We start from the raw sequence: 22,773 nt of genomic DNA on the forward strand, positions 1-22,773 counted from the left end.
CATTTCTTTGGATGACTAATTTCTTTGCACAAACCAAGTTCATAAAGTCTTTGCCGTATAAGAAAAGAAGGAAATACATGCCTGAATGAGAAATACACTTGGGCCATGTTATGGAAATACACTTCGGCCACTGTGCAGGACCCGATCTGTGGAAATAAGAGGGGCCTCTTCATCTTCAGCTCTGAACAAGTCCGAAGACCTCTTATCAAGCTTCCAGTCCTGAAACAGCAAATCAGAGTCTTCGCATTGAAAACAGAAATGCTAAACTTTCAGAGGGTTACCTTGCTAGCCTTTTCGACAAGATTCTCATCCAGAGTTTGAGGTGGAGTCCGGACATTTTTCATCTTCAAGTAATTGTATAAGACGACGCCAGACAGAGCTGCAAGTAGAAGAAGGTTTGTGAAGATTGCGGAAGAGGTTTAGGGTTTTGGGTTTAGGGTTTTTCGGGTACCGATGGCATAGCCGATGATGTTGAGCCCAGTGATGGCGGATTCTGGAAATAGGACTGTGGAGAGGGCGATGAGAATCCAGTCCTTGAGAACTCCGGCAACACGAATGGTGACGGCCCCGGTTCTTCCAATCACCAGAAATATGGAGAAGTTCAACGCCAGTGCACAAAGCGCGTTGGAGAAGAATGTCCAGAACTTGAACTGAAACTGGGAGAATTCCATTGCAGGCTTCTCCAATACATACCATGGAGCAAACAGGAAAAGAAAACTGCACACAGAAAGAGACAGAGCATGTGGGTTGGGGTCAGCATATTGAGGCGGCTCCTTCGATTAGCACTAAAGGGAATTGATGTTATAGAAGTCAGTCGGGCGTTACTGTTTTTTTTTGTTTCTTGCAGATGGGATTGTTTCTGCCCATGAGGGAGATTAAGACACATACCATGGAACAGACATGAAAATTTACACAGCATGTGGGTTGGAGTCAGTATATTGAAACCACTCCTTCGACTATCACCGAATGAAACGGAAAGCTACAAGAGATGAGATGGGCATCATCATTTCCAAACATATATATTTTTTCTATAGGTAGAATAAGTTGCAAAGAGCTTGTTTTTCCTGATTTACTTGTTGTTTTTGTGGATGGGAACTCAAACAGAGTAGCTTTATCTGGTTTGAGCATGCTTTACTTCGGCACATTATCATTTTCCAATATACCTGGCTGCATCCTTATGAGATTGTCTTCATTGGGAGGACAGCATCAATGGATGGATGGCATCACTCACTAAATGGAAGTTTTTGTTTCATGCTGGTTTAGAAGGTTGTGAATGATTGGGGCGTTATTCACAAATTGGAGGGTTTTGTTTCTGGCGGGTTTAAAATAAGTGTTTTGGAGGGGGGGACGAGTTTGGTCCTTGGTCTGATTCTCATTTAGATTTGATATAGTATTGGATTAATCACTGATCTCAGGTGATCTTCCTTATCCATTTACTGAGATGGAAAAATGAAAAGCAAAACAAGATCATGAAACAGAGAGGCAAGTATTACCTGCAAGGGGCTATGTAGTACAAGCTGGTCACTGGGTTCAGGCTCAGGCCCTTCTTCTGGAGGAGGACTTGGGTCAGGACAAGTCTAAGAGCTTCCGCGAAAATCCCCGAGACCTGGAAAAGCGTTCCGATCACATTGAAGTGGATCTCGCCGTAGGACGAGACCACCACTCCGACGCTGATGAGCAGCATGTTCAGGAAAATATCACACCTTAGCCTGTCTGTGCCCCACAACACTGCAACTAGGAATGTGGCCACCGGCACTGCTCAAACACAGACTATAGTTGTGATCCAAACATTTTTTACATACTAGATGAGTGTGGTGGAAATCGCGGGTGTTCTAGGAGAACATACTCAGGGCTTTGAGCATCTGGATGAAGGCGACCGAGATATGCAAGTACGCCGTGTTCCCAAACCTACCAAGTAGAAATGCCATACAATTCATGAAATGTGATGATTCAGGGTTTAAAGATTTAAGCCATGGGTGATAATTGCCAGAACTTCTTACCAAAGGCTGGATGCAAAGAATGCACTAATCGGGATCACGCAAGTCGCGTATCTGCAAGTTAAGAAGGGTCAGTTCAGAGGGGAGCGGTCTCATCAACTGGAGAAGAAGAAGAGGAAAGTTGCTTGTGGCGTCATTTCTCACATCTGAAGAGTCATATTCACTGGTGGCACCACCTGTCAGTGCAAAGAACATCAATAAATCTCAGTGCAAAATCTTTTATTAACAATCATCTTCATACATTGGTTGGGGTTAACCCTCGTGGATAACGAACCAATTTTTTTGCGATGAAGTTTCATAGTTCATCCATGCAGAGGTAATCATGCTTGTTAAATACTGAATTTTGAACTTTGAAAAATTATGAATTATCTTCCGTGAAAAGCATTTAATCCCTATTTACTATCATAGTATCGAGATTGGAAGAGGAATGGAAAAGAGTTGACCGGACAGGGACAAACTCATTAAAAAGGGCAACATAAACGATATTATTTCCCCCTATAAAATTTCGACCTAAGCTTCCAAACAATTTAAGCATCATTTATACTGATGTTCACTATCTACTATGCTGCGACTTTTCAACTTTAGATTTTGTCAGTTATTTGAAAATAATGAAAGATATGCGAAAGGGAAGAAGCAAAGTTTTTTCATGTGAGGAAGGCCATACCTTGAACACTCGAACCAAAAGGAAAGCCACTAGACCGGAAAATCCCATGTGGATCATGGTAAGCGTGATTGGAAGTGGAAAATTAAAATAATTTGGCGATAGCACCCACTGCAAAATGCCCATTTAGATCATAGTGTCAGTTATTTGATAACTGCAAAATGCCCAGTTAAGTGGAAATTATTTGATGATGAGACACCCCCAAGGGTACCCAGAGCCGCATTCTAAAAAATTATTGAGCAAAACTGAAGACTAAGGTCGAAAATTAGTAAAGATAAGTTTAAAAAACTGAAGTTAACAACTAAAGCAGAGGGATACTATCAACAGAATAGTCTCCTGAATTGTAAACTTCTGATGCATAATTAACCAGCCAAGTCGGGTTTAACAGATGGGCCATCTAGAAGTGATACAGAGGTTGCATACTGGAAGAATAATTAAGTAATGCTAAATATTCTATTTGTTTAGTGATGCAAAGCATGAAAAAGAATGAACAGTGTCTTTAAAAAAAGATTAAGAGCAGACAATTTCTTCAAAAATCATGAATCAAGGTAAGATCGGCCTCTTGGCTCACTGTCTTGATCCTCTCCGACTCCCCCTTGCCCGCTCAACCGGCCCGCGATACTCCACCCCCATGATTGCCTCACCCGATCTTCAGTCAACTCAACCCCTACCCCTTGTCGATCGGTTCACTGCAACGATCCTCGTCCCTGTGATCATCAACCCGTCACTGCTTCTTCAGGTGGCTCGTTTCGGGTCAATCGCTGCCTCACCCTTTGAACTCCCCTCTGGCCATTCCTCTATCCCCCTAGGGATTGGAAGTTCGTCGTCTGGGGCCGAACGAACAGCCAAAAATTTCCGTTCACGTTCGTGTTCAGTTTGTTCACAACCAAGTTCAAACGAACGTGATATGATACCAGACTGTTGTTACACCAAACGTCAGAGTCCCATACCGTGTCAATATCCTTCTACCAGTCCAAAGAAGATCAGACCTCCAACCGTATAAATACAACCGGGCAGGAATTGATCTCACTGTAAGCCCCTCACTCTCTCTCCTCTCTACTTCTCTCTCTCTCCTTCATTCCCTCTTTCTAGCATTCTCCAATTCTGACCTCGTCTCTTGTGGATGATGTGCCCCAGGGACATCAGCGGTGACTCTCTGTCATTCCTTCATCCACCTCTATCACTGTTTGAGCAATTCTTGAAGACTCTCATTCAATCAACATCCACAATTACATTACAGTTGATCATTGACAACAGGAACATTTCAAGAAACGTATCAGAATGCCATCCATCCACGTGCTGCATTGGATTAGGGAGTGGAGGGTTTGTTGATGGCGGCAAATTTGGCAGTGGCGGCAGCGGGCTCTGCGGCTGCGCTGGCAGAAGTTTTGGCGGTGGAGGCAGTGGGCTTGGCAGTTGTGGCAGCGCTGGTAATGGATTTAGAGGTGGTTGTACCGGCGCCAAAATGAATTTACCATAAGTGTCATGATTGAACTCAATTCCAAATCAAATCAAGAATGTCCAAGAATGCTTTGATGAATCCGTTTTCAGGGAGAGATGAAAAGAAAAGAAAGGAAATGGACTGCCCTTGACAGATGAGTTCCCCTCCGGCCACGGATGGATCCTCTGCTGCTCCGGCCTCTGGTGCTCTGCCACTTCTTCCCAATTTCCGGTTAGACTTCCAAGAAAAAATGTTCATCTTCCCCCTGTTGTTCTTCCTTTTAAAGTGGTTCACACGTGTGAACACTTGAACGTATGTTCTCGTTGGGTTTCCTCTTATTAAAATGCCGAAAATATGTTGTTATGAAGAATGCATCATGATTACATTGATATAGTGGTCAGGTATATTCATGATCCAGTTGTTTTTTTTTAAGGGAGGCAGTAAGACTGGGTGAAGACTGCGGGATTCAATGTATGGCATTGATTAAAGTGGCATTTAATTGAAGATGAGATACCACGGTCCGGTTGGATACAGCATGAAGTTCCCTGAAATGCCTCCCATTCCTGATTAAGGTCCGAATCTCGGGAATTGGAGACCCATCATGGTAGTACATCTGGGTCAGCCGTTAGTAAATATATGTCTTTGTTCAAAATGACCTTCAAATTTATCATACTGTGTTTACTGTAGAACCATTCCAAGGATTACAGCTACTGGACTCCCAAAATAATCTCCATGTTACTCAGCAAAATGGAAATTAAATCCTGAATGATCTGGAGACCTTGCAGATATATGAGAACGCCAAACAAAGGACCCCAGATTGTTGAGGAACGCCATTTGCCAAAGTACATGAGCTGGCGGCCTTGAAAGACCTGAATTGATAAGACAGAAATGAAGTTCGAATGGACAAAATTGTGGGTGGCACCCCCATCGACAAGGATACGGACTGGCTGACATTTTACACTGTCCCATTTTTTGACTAGCACATAGAGAGAAGAGCACTGAGAAAAAGGAAAAGAGATTTGAATTCTCATCAGTCTTTGTATAATCTTCAATGTCGTCATGTATTTGAGGATCTTGATCACCATTGAACACCATAATGAGATTTAAATCCCTCCTGCAGTAATGTCACGGGGTAAACAATCATCGTAATAAAAGCAAAGACCCTTCGATTTACACTTTTGGAGTCCAACTTCTGACAGTTTGATATTTTGATGTTTATTGTGCCAATCTTGCAGTGGAAGTGGGGGTGTCTGAACAGGTTGTGCCAGTAGCGGTTGGGCACCCCTCTGAGGTGGTGGTGGGCAACTTGTGGAAGGAACGCCAGAATATGGATGATAAGGGTGCACTGGTCAGCTGATATCCTCACTGGTATCGGCCGATCAGGGTATCAATATAATAACCAAATGCCCTTCCTGAGAGTCAATGCCCGGAATCCGCACAGGAGAGAATTAGATGCACGGAAAATGAGCAGTGATAGTCAATGGATGAATATAGATGGAAGATCGATACAAATGAACAGTGGAAACAGCTCCCTCTCCCCTTCTGGTTGCGGAAGACTCCCGCACTCCAGCCTCAGCTTCTGCTGCCAATTTTGGAAATTCTTGGCCCCTCTTGCCTATCTGGTCTTTTATTTATAGTCAAGTTGCACATGCGACTTGACTTAACGCGGTCGCTTGGAGGCGTGTCGACAATACATCCTTGAGAAGAACGTATCATCAGCCCGAGGAATTGTTTGGTGGCTGTAGATATGGGTATGATGGAGGACTTTGGCACACTTACCATAAGATGTCAAGATCAATTTCGACTAGGATAGACAGATCCATAATTTATTTGAGACCCAGAGGACAATATCGGCAAAACTCTGTTCCGATCTCAGGCTTTAAATCGCATAGGTAAGCATTCTCTTTAATATCCACAGTTAATTTCGGTAGCTGAGCAAATATATGCCCAAATTTGGCTTTGTTTTCATGAAGATCCTACTGTTGAACTTCAAATTGTTCGTAATACAGCCTGATAGAGGAAATTCAATATCGGCTGGCAAACTGTCATTTAAAATCTTCCCAAGTTAGAAATCCAACTTCCTTGTAGGTATGTACTGTTAAAGACAACTGTTTTCTAATGTTATGCCTTCACTTGTATAATGGGCCCATTACGCCTTTCTCTCTTTTCCCTACTGAATATAACCCTAATGAATCAAGAGAGATGAGGTTAAGCTTCTTTCCCGTTGAGTCCATCTTCTCCAGAATACACGCTTCTTCATGTATAAACCCAAGTATGGGTAGAGTCGTCAAAATTTAGAGATGCAAGGTGTAATTTTTCTTGATCAGCCATAGGATGTAGGCAGAAATCAATCCCTATAATACTGGGTATGCTTTCCTCCCTGTGTTCGTCAGCCATCTGTCCTATTTGGAGTTTGACACGGCCCTAGAGTGAAACACCAAAAGGTCTATTCTCTTATTGCCTTCACCTGAGATATATGCTGCCTTACACAGAGCGGGCCAGGGCCCGTGTAGTTAAAGTGGGTCTTGGCCTGTCTAGAGGCAAACATCTAAAATTGGAAATTGTAGGCCACTTATAACCAAAGAAAAGCATAAAAACTAAAAGGAAACAATGCAAACTAACAAAACTTCGTGCTTCTTCCTTCTCAAGTATGTTGGGAGGGGAGTTATATCAGGTCCCAAATGACTTTCATAAAATTTTAAACAACCATAGTCCAAACTAAGCAATGATATAAAAGCAAAATCAATGACTGAAAATTACTTCAAGAGAGAAACTTATGCAGAATCATTTGCTAATCTTGTACAAGAACAATGATTTTCTAAGGTTAGAGGGCTAAGTTATTTCACTCATATGAAAGAACATTTTTCTACTTGTACGAAAGGATTATTCTGTACCAAAATGGAGGTTTTGGTTGCCTATTTCAGCAAAACTCTCAAATGTTAACATTTACGCCATAAACGTCTAAAATTCAAGCATAGAAGATGAAACTTGCGCACAAAAACTAAATTTCACGAATGGCCCTACTTCTAAATGATGAGATTAGTGGCCTTCTCAATGAAACAAGCTCTTTCAGTAAATATAAAAAATAAAGCATATATAAATCAAACATCTGTGCTACCTGAGGTCATTATGAAGAAAACCATTGTGGATTTTATAAAAAATTTAAAAATCAAGAGGGTTAGTACCAGATCATTTTACCTTGTTATATAAAATGACTCCAGAAGAGAGCACCACATAAACCAGGAGATACAAGTAAGTCAGCATGTGCTGATTGTTGACCTTCATGTCTATATAGTCAGTCTCTCCCAATGCTGCTGCCTTCCAATTGACAGTACAGTCACTAGCTGCAGCTGTAAACCACGTAACGTATAATAATAAAGATATTTTTTTGTACCAAGAATAAGTAAAGGTATGACAGACCTTCAAATAGGCAACAAAAAGGCGAAAGAAGCAGAACAGAATTTTATATGGTGGCGTGAACTTCATGGTAGACATTTTATACCATTATTGTTTTTCTTTCAAAAAAACTTATTGTTGTTCATTGGAAATATAAAGCCAGAATTAGTGAACAATTTTTCGGTCCAAGGGTAACATTACGTGGAAAAAGTAAATCCATCTGAATTACTCCAGCTCAAGATATACTTAGAAATTGAGAAAATTTCTACCGTTGCATAACAAAAAACTGCAAGCTAGCCGTGGGTATGAACAAATATTATAATGGTAAGAAAGCCAACGGTCTTTGTAGCCATATAACTCAGCGAGATTGAGCGTGGGTGGCCCATTTTGCCCCGTAAATAAAATAAAAAGAAAGTCTGGGTGGAAAAACTTCAAGCCAACTATTAAATTTATAAGCATAAAAAGAACTAAGATTCATCCTTGTATGGTTAGCGACCGCCTATTGGTTTCATTGCTAAAGTCATTAAGTTGACTTTGTTAAACCTACTGAGTTGGTAATCACTGGATTGGTTTTTTTTCATTTCACAATATGTGAAGAAAGTGATATACAGCTAATATAAGAGGATGAAAGCGAGATGTGGAACTACAAGGCAGGGGTGAATGCAGGTCAGAATTGGGATCAAGCAAAGGCTAACCCTAACGGCATAGACAAGTACAAAAGGTCGTCACATGAGGCAACACTTGATGACTGAGCAATAAAAGGGCCGAGACAGGCCCATTAAGAAAGGGGGGTAGAAAAGCACATTAAGGAATAAGGGGGTCCAGAAGGAGGATATAAGAGAACAGTGTGAAAGGATCAGGGGGCGTTCGGACAGTGATTTGAGAATTGGGAAGGTTGTTGGTTTCTCTCAGGATGGGGCTGCATCCAGCCAGGACTTGAGAAGGGGGACTGGTGTTCTGGAATTCAGGATCTCCACCAGAGTGCAAGGTCATCGAGGAGGTGATACAATCCTCATCCTATCTAGGGTTAGTCTCATCTTGTTAGCACAAGGGCATTTTAGTCATTTAGCAGTTATGCATTTTGTTCAATGTACGGGCATAATAAGCCCAAAAATATTGTAAAAATGTGTCGGGTCTAAAATAAAGACCCATTTTGTAATATCGGGTCCATACGGCCCATTACCCGATTTGTTATTACAAATCGGGTAAGTGATAATGGCTAGTTAAAAAATACCCGTTATAACTAGCAGTTAGTCGTTACTAACGGCTAGTTATTACCCTATAAAAAGGGTTGCGATTTGTACTGTTTTTTAAATCTGAATATATTTTTCTATTTTTCTCTTCTCTCTCTCTCTCTCTCTCTCTGAGCTTTAGAAGAATCGTCATGGTATCAGAGCAGGCTTTGTGATCGCCTGTGATTGTTGGAAACTGAAGCTCAAAGCCCGCTGCTAGGGAGAAGTTCATCCCATGGGAGGATCTTCTTCTAGATTGTCGGAGCTAAAGTCCACATTATAAGAAGTTTTTTTCGCTGGTTTTATGGCAGACGAAGCCGCAAAGATTTCTTCTCAGGTGGTGTCATCAGGCCATCAGATTCTGTTCGCCAATAGATGGCTCACTCAATTTCCAGTGATTGCCAAATGCAATATATTCAACGGAAACAATCTCCTGTTATGGGAGAGGAATATCCAGGCAGTCTTGAAGCCCAGGAAACTCACTCATCATCTCACAGAAGATCGCCCGTGTGAGACTCATCCAAGTTATCCAAAATGGATAACAGAGGAGGAGTTTATTTTTGCAAGGATGCTAGATTCTATAGCATCCGAGCAGTTAACCAGTCTCTCTTCTTATGGAACAGGAAAGTCATTGTGGGAAGCAATCCATCGAAGCCATTCTAAAAGGAATGACAAGACAAAGATCATTGAGCTTATTGTAAAAGCCTACACTCTCAAGCAAGGAGATATGGATGTCCTAACGTACTCAAACAAGCTGAGGGATATCCATAATGAGTTGGATTACTGCAGACCACCATCTACAGACCCAGTTGCCAGAGCCCATGAAGCAACAAATCGACTGTGCCAGTTTTTACAAGGGCTCAGACCTGAGTTCGAGATAATCAGGAGTCAATTATACAACAGGGAGGAAGCGCCCACGTTTGACCAGGCAGTGTCCAAGGTCATGCAAGAAGAGAGTCGTCTGAATGCAACTCGTGGAGTCATTGAGAATACAGCCTATGTTACAAGAAACCAGCATTCTGCTGGCACTACTGTTACCGAAAAAGTCAACCGAGATGAATTGGTGTGCAACTACTGCAAGAAAAAGGGCCATATCAAAGATAAATGCTGGAAGCTCCATGGAAAGCCTCCACACATTGCCAGAGCCCACCTAGCCCAACAAGGAGCAACCAATTCAGATAATCTTCCTTCAGCCCAGGACCTCCATAAGATGATCCAGGAATTCCAGACTTTGAAGTCAATCATCTCTGGTGGTGCTGTCATTGGATCAACATCCATGGCTAATACTGGTAAAGGGGAAATACTTACTCATATTACTTTGTTTACTAGGAATCCAGAAAAGCCTGGATCCTAGACTCAGGAGCAACAGACCATATGTCATCATGAAGAGAAATCTTTATAACATATGAGAAGATTGCTCCTGGCAAACATGTTCAAACTGCTGATGGCACACTACTTCCAGTAGTTGGCATTGGTAGTCTGAACATCCAACCCATTGGTGAAATAACTAATGTGTTACATGTCCCAAAATTATTTGTAAGCCTAGTTTCTCTACAACAGCTTGCAAAGATGAGGGAGTATAATATACTATTTGATAATTTGGATGCCTATTTATGTCATAAGGACCTCGGGTGGAAGATTGGACTAGCTAAAGTTCAACAAGGACTCTACTATCTACCTTGTACGTTGCCTAGCACCCTGATAATCGATGAAACCAAGGTGGCAGCAATATCATCTCAAGCCTCTATTACGGAGATCCATCAAAGAATGGGTGATCCTTCATTTCATCTTCTGAAACACATGTACTGTTAGTGAGAGACTAGCTACTATGGGCTAATGGGCCCTATTCTATAAGCCCATTAGCCCATCTATCCTTCTCTCTCTTAGGGTATACATACCCACCTATGTACTCAGTTGTGTGTATGTCATTATCTTCCTCTTCCCTTCCACAACATGTACCCATACCTGTTTAAGGATATTTTGGTGGAACATATTATTTGTGAAGCTTGTCAATTAGGAAAATTCAAAAGGGTTTCCTATCCACCAAGTAACACCAGAATGACCAGACCATTCCAAAACATCCATTGTGATGTATGGGGACCATCCCCTCAACTAGACATACTAGGACAACGATATTTCCTAGTATGTACAGATGATTACAGTTGATACAGTTGGGTATTCTTACTCAAAAATAAGACTGAAGTTACTAAGAACTTGAAAAGACTGTGCAATCTTATCAGAACACAATTTGGTGACCCAGTCCAAGGATTTAGAACTGACAATGCCAAGGATTTCCTTAACAATGAGCTTATGGAATTCTTCAGATCTAAGGGAATAAGACATGAAACCTCATGTCCTTATACACCACAACAAAATGGTCTTGCTGAAAGAAAATTAGGGGATATTGTTGACAAGGGGAGAACTCTCCTCATACATGGAAACGTCCCTGCAAACCTATGGGGATTTGCAGTAATGACAGCCACTCATCCTTTAAATAGACTACCATCTAGAGTTTTAGCATTCAAAAGCCCTTTAGAATTGCTAGAAACACACTACCTAACTGTGAAATTGAAAACTGGTTTACCTGTCAAAATATTTGGATGTGTTGGATATGTATACAACCATACATGTAAACAAAATAAATGGTCTACAAAAGGCCTGAAGTGTGGCTTTGTTGGATATTCTGTTACTCAAAAGGGATACTGATACGTCCCTGCTCGGGCGTATCGTGTAACCCTTGTACTTCCGACCAAACAACGATACGAGTTGCAATATTCAACATCACAGAGTTCAACTGAGAGGAGGGGTAGAGAGGAGGTGGGAGTTCCCGGGGTGGAGAGAGGGATAGAGACGGGAACGGCTGGAGGGGGCTGTCGGCTCCGCGGCAAGGAGGGCGCGTCGACCTACAACCACGAGAGGGAGGGAGTGAGGAAACCCGGTGAGGGAGGTAAGGGAAGAGGAGGGCTGCTTACTTCTGATTGCCTACCTCCCCCCGTCCTTGGGGAGGTGCTTAAGTAGGCTCGGGGGCAGTGTGGGTCTGTTCGAGCGTGACGGGCTTGGTCTTCCCCATCCGTCTCGCGTAGACCCGTCGTCGGATCATATCAATACTCCCCCCTATTTTGAGCAGCTTGTCCTCAAGCTGGAAGGATGGAAAACAATCCCTGATGTCGGAAGCCAGCTCCCACGTCGCTTCTGACGACGGAAGTTCTGCCCAGTGAGTGAGGACCTGGCAGCCTTCCGGGGACGGGCGAAAAGCTGTGATCTTGGAGGGAGTGACGTGCCACGTGAGATCTTCCGTGAGGAGAGGCGGAAGCGGTTGAGGAGCCACGGTGCTGGGTGTGGTGCGCTTGAGTTGGGAGACATGGAAGACGGGGTGAATGCGTGCCGTGTCCGGAAGGGCGAGGCGATAGGCCACCGGTCCCACACGCTGGAGAATGGAGTAGGGCCCGAAGTAGCATGGGGCAAGCTTCTCGAAGGGCCGTTTGGCGAGGGACTGCAGGTGGTAGGGACGGAGCTTGAGGTAGACCTGCTCGCCTACTTGGTACTCCACTGGCCGGCGATGCTGGTCGGCACATGCCTTCATGGTGGCCTTGGCACGGTCCAAATGTTGGTGCAGGAGGTCGAGGTGAGCATCGCGGTCGCGGAGGAGGTGATCGACCTCGTCATTCGGGGAAGGCGACGACCCGTAGCGGAGGAGGGCGGGAGGCGGTCGCCCGTAGACGGCTTCAAAGGGGGACATGTGGATGGCCGAGTGATGCGAAGTATTGTAGCTGAAATCGGCCCAACGTAACCACGTGCTCCAGCGACGCGGGTCGTCTCCTGAAAAACAACGGAGGTAAGTCTCCAAGCTCCGGTTGACCACCTCAGTTTGCCCATCCGTCTCCGGGTGATAAGCTGAGCTGTGGCGGAGGTGGGTGCCTTGGAGAGCATGCAGCTCGCGCCAGAACCCACTCAGGAAGACGCAACGCCGATCGGAAACGATGGAGGACGGCGTCCCGTGCAGTTTGATGATCTCCTTGGTGAACTTGTCCGCTACCTCTTTGGCCGAGAACGGGTGGCGGAGGCCGAGGAAGTGGGCATAGTTGCTGAGGCGGTCCACGACGACCAGTATGGTGTCAAGGCCCTTGGACTTGGGCAGGCCTTCCACGAAGTCCACAGAGATGTCTTCCCAAATGCGCACTGGAGTAGGTAGCGGTTGGAGGAGTCCTGCTGGGGCGAGGTGGGATGCCTTGTTCTGTTGACAAATGTGGCAGCCATTGATGTACCGCTTGATGTCTCCCTTCATCCCTTGCCAAAACAATTGGGGAAGGATGCGCTTGTACGTCTTAAGGAAGCCCCCATGGCCTCCGGTGGCTGTGGAGTGAAATTCTCGTAGGATAGTTTCCACAAGGCTCGAAGATCTGGGTAGGACCACCCTGCCATCATAGAACAGCGTATCATTGGCGATGGTAAAGTGTGGCGGGGGTGCATGACCTGTCTTAAGGGCCGTGACGATGGCGGCTAGCTTGGGGTCGTCCAGAACTTCTTGGCGGATTGTTGGTAGGTCTTCCCAATGGGACCACGAAATGGCCCCGACAGCGAGGTCTTCGCGGGGAGGAAGATGGGACAGGGCATCCGCCGTGGCATTGGAGCGACCCGCCTTGTACTGGATAGAGAAGTTGTACCCCAGCAGCTTGGAGAGCCAGTGGTTGTAGTCGCCTTGAACTTCGCGTTGTTCCAACAAATGCTTGAGACTTTGCTGGTCTGTACAGATGATGAAGGGTTGGAAGAGCAGATAGTGGCGCCACTTGCGAACCGCGAGCACGATGGCCATGAGTTCCCTTTGTGTTGCATCAGCACGGCGCCCACTCCGGTGCTCGAGGTATCTGTTTCCAACACAAATTCACACGTGAAGTCAGGTAGAACGAGGACGGGTGCCGTGGAGAGGGCGTGCTTGAGCCGGTCGAACGCGGCTTGGGCATCGGCTGACCACGCGAACATTCCCTTCTTGAGCAGACGGGTCAACGGCCACGCAATCGTGGCGAAGCCAGCGACAAACCGCTGGTAGTAGCCCGCTAGGCCGAGGAATCCCCGCAAGTCCCTGAGGGTGAGGGGAGTGGGCCATTCCCGAACGGCGCGGACCTTGGCCGCGTCTGTGGCCACGCCCTCCGAAGAAACCCAATGGCCCAAATACTCGAGCCGGGTTTGAAGGAAGAAGCATTTTTTGGCGTTGATGTGGAGGGCGTGGTCATCCAGTAGCTGTAAGACCTCGGCTAGGTGGGCCATATGCTCCTCTTGGCTGCGGCTGTAAATTAAAATATCGTCAAAGAAAACCAGTACGAACCTTCGGAGGAGTGGAGGGAAGACGAGGTTCATCAAGGCTTGGAACGTGGCCGGGGCGTTCGAGAGACCGAACGGCATGACCATGTATTCATAGTGTCCCAAGTGAGTCTTGAAAGCCGTCTTTTGGATATCGCCTTCATGCATTCGGATTTAGTGATAACCCGATTTAAGGTCCAGCTTGGAGAAATGCGACATGCCATGCAGCTCCGCGAGCAGCTCGTCAACCACCGGAATGGGAAACCGGTTGGGAACGGTGATCTTGTTTAGCGCGCAATAGTCGACGCAGAAGCGCCACTGGTTGTCTTTCTTGCGGACCAAGAGGGCCGGGCTCGAGTATGGGCTGTGCGAGGGTCGGATAAGACCCGCCTTCAGTTGTTCCCGAACCAACCGCTCCAACTCGTTTTTCTGGCAATGAGAGTAGCGGTAAGGACGAGAATTGACTGGGCCCGTACCTGGTAGCAGCGTGATGCGGTGGTCCAATGCACGCCTCGGCGGCAAGTCGCCTTTGTGGTGAAACACTCGTGGGAAGCGGTGCTCGAAAAGGGTCCGGGCGTCCGTGGAAGCAGGAGCTTGCCGAGGGGAGCTTGTCGGCGAGATGTACCGGGCGTTGAGAGCGCCTGTCACACGGGGCTGCGGATGGCGAGCTTCCAACGAACTGGCCTTGGTGGGGTCCCCTTCCAAGGTATGCCACACCCCGTCAACTCGGAACTTCAACAAGAACAAATCCCAACGTGCTTGGGTCCATCCCAGCGTGCGCAACCAAGGATAACCCAAGATGACGTCGGTGCTGAGGTTGGGGACGGGAAGAAGAGTGACCACGGCAGTGTAACCTTGAAGGTTCACAGAAACTGCGGCTGCTTGGACGTTCCCCGTCGTGACGGTGCTATTGCCGTACCGGATTTGGTATGGCGGTGCACTGTTGAGCGGGAGCCCTAGCTGACGCGCGAGACGAACGGCAGATGAAGTTATCCGTGGCTCCCATGTCAATTAGGACCCTCACCGCGTGTCCCCGTATAGCTCCCTGGATTTGAAGAGCATGAGGGGACGTGGAGCCCCGAGCGGGCCGGGATTCCACTCGAACGACGTTGAGTTGTTCATCGCCAAGGGGACCCTCCTCTTCCGAATCCGATTCATTGGCCTCTTCAAGGGGGACCCCGGCTGCCTCCGGATGGTCGGTGACGATGTGGATGCGGAGATCCCGCCGGCATCGGTGACCCGGGGTAAACTGCTCATTGCATTGGAAGCAAAGGCCCTGACCGCACTTCCGAAGGAGTTCCTCTTGTGTGAGGTTCATCCGACGGGCCCGGACGGGACCCTCGCGCCCACCATTTTGTACTCCCGGTGGCGCCGCTGGGGGGCGAGGGGGTGCTGCCTCCGGCGCTCGGTACAGATGTACCCCCCCTCGGTCCTCGGTCTCGGTCAACTCGGCCAGCGTCGCTTCAGCTTCAAGGGCACACTCTATCAGCTCCGCCGTGGTGCAGGGTCGGAGCTGCCGCACTTCGGCCCGTATGGTGGGGCGGAGGGCGGAGTGGAGCGCCAACATGGCTGAGTCGTCACCCAAGGAGGGTAGGTAGCCGACTAGCTCCATGAATGACGCCACCAGCTCGTCCACTGTTCCAGTCTATTGGAGGCTAATGAGGCAGCGGTGTGCGACATGAGGTTGGAGACCGAAACGACGGCTGAGTTGTCTCTTGAAGTCGCCCCAGTCTTGGAATCCCACGCGGTCGTCCAGGTAGCAAAACCACGCCGCAGCCTTCCCGTCCATGTAGGACGACGCGATGTGCAGGCGTTCGGCGTCATCGGTGGGGATGGAGCGGAAGTATTGTTCGAGATGGCACAGCCAACGGTCTGGATCCACTTCTGAGAATACGGGCGGCTCGGCCACGCGGGGGCGGGGCCGACCCCTGTCGCGGTAGCCGTCAAAGATGTCCTGACGATCATGGCGACCCCAGTGAGGTGGAGGGTGGCCCCACGCATCTTCGGTCATGTCGAGTTCGACGGCGTCTTCCCTCCACGTCGGGACTGGCGGCTCATCGTGGCGAGGAAGTACGGCCGGTAGGCGGCGTCATGGTGCCCTGGGCTGGTTCTGGTCCCACCCTTCAATGCGGGGCCCGAACGGGCCCAAAAGGTCCTGGGGTGGGCTCTCCTTGGGCCCAGGGGGGTGGACTTGAGCGGGCCACCCGGTCGGATGGGCCACGCTCAGCCCGCCAGGGGGAGGGCCCAACTCGTCCCACATTGGCGGGTCCTACCCCCGTAACGGGTAGGCCCGCCCCAGTGGAAGTGAGGGGCCAGACGCCCAGGCCCGGGAAGGTTGGCCAGGGTCAGGCGGCCCCTTCCCCTTGGCCGCTACCCAGTTAGGGTTTGCGGTCGGGGGAAAGCTTGCGGGTGCGGGGGGCCGATCGCCGGAGACGACGGCGGCGCCCCACGGCTCCAGCGGGGTTCCCGTGCCCTCCCGACCCGCCCGACCCGTGGGTGCACGGCCGTAGGGCACGAGGTCGCCGTTGCGGACCTGCGACGGGGGCTCGCCGGTGGTGGTGGGTTGTCGGCGGCAAGGCGGCGGCGGGGGCGGCACCAGCAAGCCGTAGTCCTCGTCCGAGAACGAGTCCGACACCACGAGATCCCTGGGGTCCAGTGGGCCGGGGTATCTGCCCGGTGTGGCGTCGTCGTCACACTGGGGTCCCTCGTGGTACCAGTGAAGCCGGCGGCGGCCAGGGCCGCCGAGAAGTGGGCGGCTTGGCACTGCTGATCCACCCGGAGCTCCTGGAGCTGCGCCTAGAGGGACGCCAGAGCGTCCGCAATGGCCTTCGTGTTTGGGTCGTCGTTGGGCGCAGGGGAGCCGTGTTCCGACTGGGACGCCATAGCGGGAGGGCGGAGAGCAGAGGCGGCGTGGCGGTTCTGGCTCTGATACCAATGATACGTCCCTGCTCGGGCGTATTGTGTAACCCTTGTACTTCCGACCAAACAACGATACGAGTTGCAATATTCAACGTCACAGAGTTCAACTGAGAGGAGGGGTAGAGAGGAGGTGGGAGTTCCCGGGGTGGAGAGAGGGATAGAGACGGGAACGGCCGGAGGGGGCTGTCGGCTCCGCGGCAAGGAGGGCGCGTCGACCTACAACCACGAGTGGGAGGGAGTGAGGAAACCCGGTGAGGGAGGCAAGGGAAGAGGAGGGCTGCTTACTTCTGATTGCCTACCTCCCCCCGTCCTTGGGGAGGTGCTTAAGTAGGCTCGGGGGCAGTGTGGGTCTGTTCGAGCGTGACGGGCTAGGTCTGCCCCTTCCGTCTCACGTAGACCCGTCGCCGGATCATATCAGATACAAGATTTATCACCCTATTACTCGAAAATATATGGTCACCAAGGATGTAGTATTTGATGAACAATTGTTTTACTACAAACCCAGAGGTACTGAGAGTCATAAAGAGATATCTCATTTACTTACTAGTGAGAATGATGATCTCACTACCGAAGATAATGTTTCTGAACATGGACCAGATACTAACCTATACCTATTCCTTTGGTCGAGCTACATACGGAAGAAAATGAAAACACCAGTGATGACTTAGGCATCTCCAGTTGAACAGATGATACAATGGAAAACTCAGAAGTTTTACATCGAATATCCCCATACCCAAAATACTATCAGAGAAAAAGAAAAGAAAGGAATAAAGAAGTCACGGACTTGGGTGAAGGGGGAGAAGTTTCTAATAAAGGGGGAGTGATCTCTGGAGATGAAGAAAGAGTCACTGATAATGGAGGAAATGATTGGCCGATTGCACTAAGGGAACTAGAAATTGTGTGAAACCAATGCCTTACCCAATGGTTAATTATCTAAACTACCAGAAGGTGTCACCTAGATACAAGGTTTTTCTTACCAAAATCCAAGACATTCCTATCCCAAAATCTCCACAGGAAGCTATGAAAGATGTCAGATGGAAAGAAGCAATGGACGAGGAAATGAAGGCACTAGTACAGAACAATACCTGGGAACTTGTGGAACGACCCAATGATAAAAGAACTGTAGGTTGTAGATGGGTATTTACACTCAAATGTAGGTCAGACGGTAGTCTAGAAAGATATAAGAGTCGCCTTGTAGCTAGAGGGTACACTCAAACTTATGGAATTGACTATCAGGAGACATTTGCTCCAGTAGCAAAGATCAACACCATCAGAATCTTACTATCATTGGCAGTCAACCTGGATTGGCCTCTAAACCAGTATGATATAAAAAATGCTTTTCTTCGTGGCGACTTAAAAGAAGAGATCTACATGGATGTTCCACCAGGCTATGAAGAAAAAATAAATCAAGGAAAGGTATGCAGACTTCAAAAAGCTTTGTATGGATTAAAGCAATCACCTAGAGCATGGTTTGGAAGATTCACCCAAACCATGAAGAATCTTGGATACAAACATTGTAATGGTGAACACACTATGTTTTTTAAAGAGATGGCTCAAGGACTAATAACAATTTTGATAGTATATGTAGATGATATTATAATTACAGGAAATAATCTAGAAGAAATTAAAAGTCTCGAACAACACTTAGATAAGAATTTTCGAGTCAAACAATTGGGGCCTCTAAAGTATTTCTTAGGAATAGAATTTGCACGCTCAAGTGAAGGAATTTTAATGACACAGCAAAAATATATCTTGGAACTTCTAGAAGAAACAAAGCATATAAATTGCAATACAAATGAAACACCGATTGAAGTTAATCATATTTATGATTAACTTCAATGAGGATGAACCTAGGGTAGATATGAACTCATATAAAAGTATTGTTGGAAAACTCTTATATCTGTCACATGCCAGACCAGATATTTGTTATGCAGTCAACGTTTTAAGTCAATTTATGCACTCACCCAGAAACTCTCATTTTCAAGCTGTTAACAGAATTCTCAGGTACCTAAAGGGAACTCCAGGACTGGGCATCGCATACCGGAAAACAGGTAAACTTGACCTTACTTTATATACTGATTCTGACTATGCTGGGTCTCGTCTTGACTACAGGTCAACTACTGGGTATTGTACAATACTGGGAGGAAACTTAGTGGCTTGGAGAAGCAAGAAGCAAAGTGTCGTCTCCAAGTCCAGTACGGAGGCTGAATTCCGAGCTATGTCCAAAGGAATTGATGAAGTAATGTGGATTAAACATGTGCTAGATGATCTGAAGATTAAGTATATAAGTCCAATTGTCATCCGCTGCGACAACAAATCTGCTATCAGCATAGCACATGATCCAGTTGATCACGACAAGATGAAGCATGTCAACAACGACCGGTTCTGCATTCAAGATCATTTGGAGCAAGGAATTTTGAAGACAGAACATGTCAAATCTGAAGAACAATGTGCAGACATCTTCACCAAGGGCTTACCTACCAAGAGCTTACAACATTTGATATCCAAGCTTGGAATGGCAAATATACATTCCTGCACTTGAGGGGGAGTGTTGAATGTACAGGCATAATAAGCCCAAAAATATTGTAAAAATGCATCGGGTCTAAAATAAAGACCCATTTTGTAATATCGGGTCCATATGGCCCATTACCCGATTTGTTATTACAAATCGGGTAAGTGATAATGGCTTGTTAAAAACTACTCGTTATAACTAGCCATTACTAACGGCTAGTTATTACCCTATAAAAAGGGTTGCGATTTGTACTGTTTTTAAATCTGAATATATTTTTCTATTTTTCTCTTCTCTCTCTCTCTCTCTCAGCTTTAGAAGAATCGTCACATTTCCTTCAAATAGGGCAGCTCTCCTAAAGCCAAGAAGAAGGAAGTAAGGTCGCTTGCCTCTCTCTCACTGTGGTTCCCGTCCCTCATGATCATCTCTACCTCACCGTATCTTCAGGCCACCCATCCCCAGCGGATCCCTCCCTCGTCCGTTCGACCTCTCCTCGAATCATCCCATTTCTACTCTCCAACCCTGGGAATATCTACACCTTCTCATCCAGGCCCCTTCCTTGATGCGAGCCTACATCAAGGTTCATATCATACAAGTCATACCTGGTCTGCAGCAGCAAGGGAGAACAGTGACATACCACTACCAGGGAAACTAGGCAAAACAGGTGCATTTTTTTCTTGGGATTGATGCCATACTAGTTTACATCCATATCAAACAGATGAAGACTAAGGGGCATGAGAAGAGGAGAATCACAAAAGAAGACAAAGTTAGTCAGCACATGCAATAACGAGTGCTGATTATGAATGCAAACTTTAGGTAAGAATTTGGTGTTTGAAAGAAAGAGGTATAAAAGGGAGATAATCAAGGAGAAAAGAGAATTAAGAGGATAACTGATTTCTGGGAGGAAAACACACTTGCTGACTTGGGATCTCTTCATGATGTGATCCTCCAGGAGCAGGAGGCTGCATTCTGTCAGGCGACAAGCAGGAGCTACATTCTTGGCAAAGAACTGTATCAATGAGAGGGAATTCTCTATCTCCCATCAGATGAGTGATGTATTGAGACAGATGGATTGTCACAGCAGATAGATTTTGATTCTTCACTGAGTGAACTCTAACGTCAGAGGTGTGGGAGGCGTAACAACTCTCATTCACTTTCGTCACTAGATCATAGTTAGAAATCCAAAGAATGAAAATGCAGCATAGAATTTTGAAAATCAGATGCTCAGTTCAGACCAACATAATCATTTAACAACATGATAGATGCCTCATTGGATTTCTATCAAGAATCAAGAAAAAGAGAGAGAAAAAACTAGATGAGAATGCCCAAAGCCTAAAAAATTATTGAATACGAAAACTCTTGCCCTCACGATCGCTGAATACAGGTAACTTGTACCCAGAAGAAACATCAAATGATCATTCAACTGATGTGTCTGGTGAGACCTGTCAGCTAAAAATCTTTCCCCCCAAAATTTCAAATGGGCCCTTATGGACCTTTTTGGGCCTCATTCGATCAGTCCTTCATTGAATTATCACAACAATATCCCACTAATACATCTTCTCATTCACTTTCATCGTCGGATCATAGTTAGCATCCAAAGAATAAAAAGGTAGCACAATTTTTCAAACCAGATGCTTTGTTCAGACTAATTTTTTTCTGAAAAATGTTCGGACGAATATAATCACCTTTATCCTTCACACTAACCGCTTGAGAAATACCTGATTGTGTACGATAGTGATACATTCTTTTCAAGAACGTACCAGAGGTGAACCAAGAAAAGGGAGAGATCCATGTCAGCACGGGGAGAGTGAAGCAGGAAACACGTTCCTATAAATAGAGAGGGCACCAGAGACAGAAGGACATCTTTATTTCTAAGCTGTTTCAAGCATTGCAGTTGTGGAGCAACAACACGTCTGCTCTGCAGGGCCGACCAGAAGGGTGATCTTCATCAGGATATCTCCATTATCCTACCTCTCATTCTCTTTCCAGTTAGGCAATCTCTCACCAGATCTCTCAATCTGGATGTTCTTGAATGGTTACATGTTTCTTGAAATGGAATTGGCATTTGCATCGTAATCAAATCACTATGTCAGAGAAAAATCAGGCAAGGTTCATCTGTACCTTTCATCTCCCTCATTGAAGGTACAAGTGATAAATGATGATAATTTAAAGTCAAGATGACAATACAGAGATGCCACAAAAGAAAGTTCTGGTTCTTTATCTTATTTCAAGAGAAAATGGTTCATAAGAAAACCAATCTGGCTATGGGCCATCTGGCTGCATTGTACTGATATTTTTTTCAAGGGGAGCACAGCTTTGATGGACGGCATCAATCACGAAGTGGGCGGTATGGTTTCATGCAGGTTTAGAAGGACATGAATGGTAGGGGATCATTTTGGTCTTCCCTGTAACTCTTGTTTCGAAATAAGATAGATCATTTTGATCAATCTCTGTAGTATCGGGTTGATCACAGATTTCGAGTATTCATCCTTTTTTCGAAAAAAAAGGAAATATAGATGACCACTATAGTGCGTCGAAACAAATGCACCAAGGTACATAATCGGCATTGGCGAATCACTTAGAAAAAGATAGAGCGAAAACCATACAGAATGTCCCCAGCTGAATGTCAATCTCTTGATTGAGAGAATCAAAATACAATTTTTTGGCAGTCCTAGTCAATGCGGAAAAGTTGTGCAAAAGATATGAAAATCAATCAGCGGCAAACTCCAAGCGCACAGACAAATCCTAAAAAATGACAGCGAAATTCAGCAAACGGTTCTCTCTTCAACGTCAGGTATCCAGCGTCCCGACAGAAATGCCCGATCCAGGCACCTCGACGCGCAAAGAGAAGACGAAGAATGCAAAAAGACAGATTTAAGGAATTCGATCCAATTGACAATGGTGATTATAGGCAGAACACCAAAATACTGCAAATTAGAGAACGTTAACGAGCAAAACAAAGATCGCTAAACCTGACGTCAAAGAATACGACGCAGCACAAGCATCTGAGATAGAAGACGCTGCAATCAAACGCCAGATCTATGCTGAATAGATCGTCACTATCCCTGTTCTTGCCTGCTCACGCGGAAGCAGGTTGGCGGGGGAGTTGTACACAAGATGGCCCTTCCACTGTATATCGTTCGTGGACGGATGACGAGTAGACACTGTTCACTCGAACTCGTCATCCATCCTTCATCCATCAATTTATAGTTCCGGATCGGTCGGGTCGTGGACGATGGACGGAACGGACGAATATCGTCCCGTCCGACGTCCGGATATTTCTATTTCGTTCTAACCGTCCCGTCCAGGATTCGTCCATT

At 46.3% G+C, this 22,773-nt stretch overlaps 2 protein-coding genes and 1 pseudogene across 2 annotated transcripts; all 3 read right to left on the reverse strand.

Annotated features, from left to right (window-relative positions):
• Positions 1-2: 2 nt before the first annotated feature.
• LOC144701686 (putative sugar phosphate/phosphate translocator At3g17430) lies at positions 3-22,573 on the reverse strand. The gene is made up of 10 exons (XM_078573424.1): positions 22,426-22,573; positions 7,298-7,449; positions 2,662-2,769; positions 2,142-2,173; positions 2,001-2,051; positions 1,847-1,908; positions 1,494-1,755; positions 452-717; positions 282-379; positions 3-219 (listed from the first exon to the last, which is right to left on the reverse strand). Exons 2-10 carry the CDS (start codon positions 7,382-7,384, stop codon positions 109-111), a joined length of 1,077 nt encoding a protein of 358 aa, XP_078429550.1. The 5' UTR covers positions 7,385-7,449; positions 22,426-22,573; the 3' UTR covers positions 3-108.
• Positions 13,560-14,133, reverse strand: LOC144702064 (putative mitochondrial protein AtMg00860 pseudogene; annotated as a pseudogene).
• On the reverse strand, positions 14,200-16,036 carry LOC144702065 (uncharacterized). Its single transcript, XM_078573935.1, has 3 exons — positions 15,718-16,036; positions 15,050-15,660; positions 14,200-14,985 (listed from the first exon to the last, which is right to left on the reverse strand). The coding sequence occupies exons 1-3, from the start codon at positions 16,034-16,036 to the stop codon at positions 14,200-14,202; spliced, it is 1,716 nt and encodes a 571-aa protein (XP_078430061.1).
• Positions 22,574-22,773: the final 200 nt, after the last annotated feature.

Source organism: Wolffia australiana, chromosome 4 (assembly GCF_029677425.1).
Source record: "Wolffia australiana isolate 7733 chromosome 4, ASM2967742v1".
Taxonomy (NCBI): Eukaryota; Viridiplantae; Streptophyta; class Magnoliopsida; order Alismatales; family Araceae; genus Wolffia; species Wolffia australiana.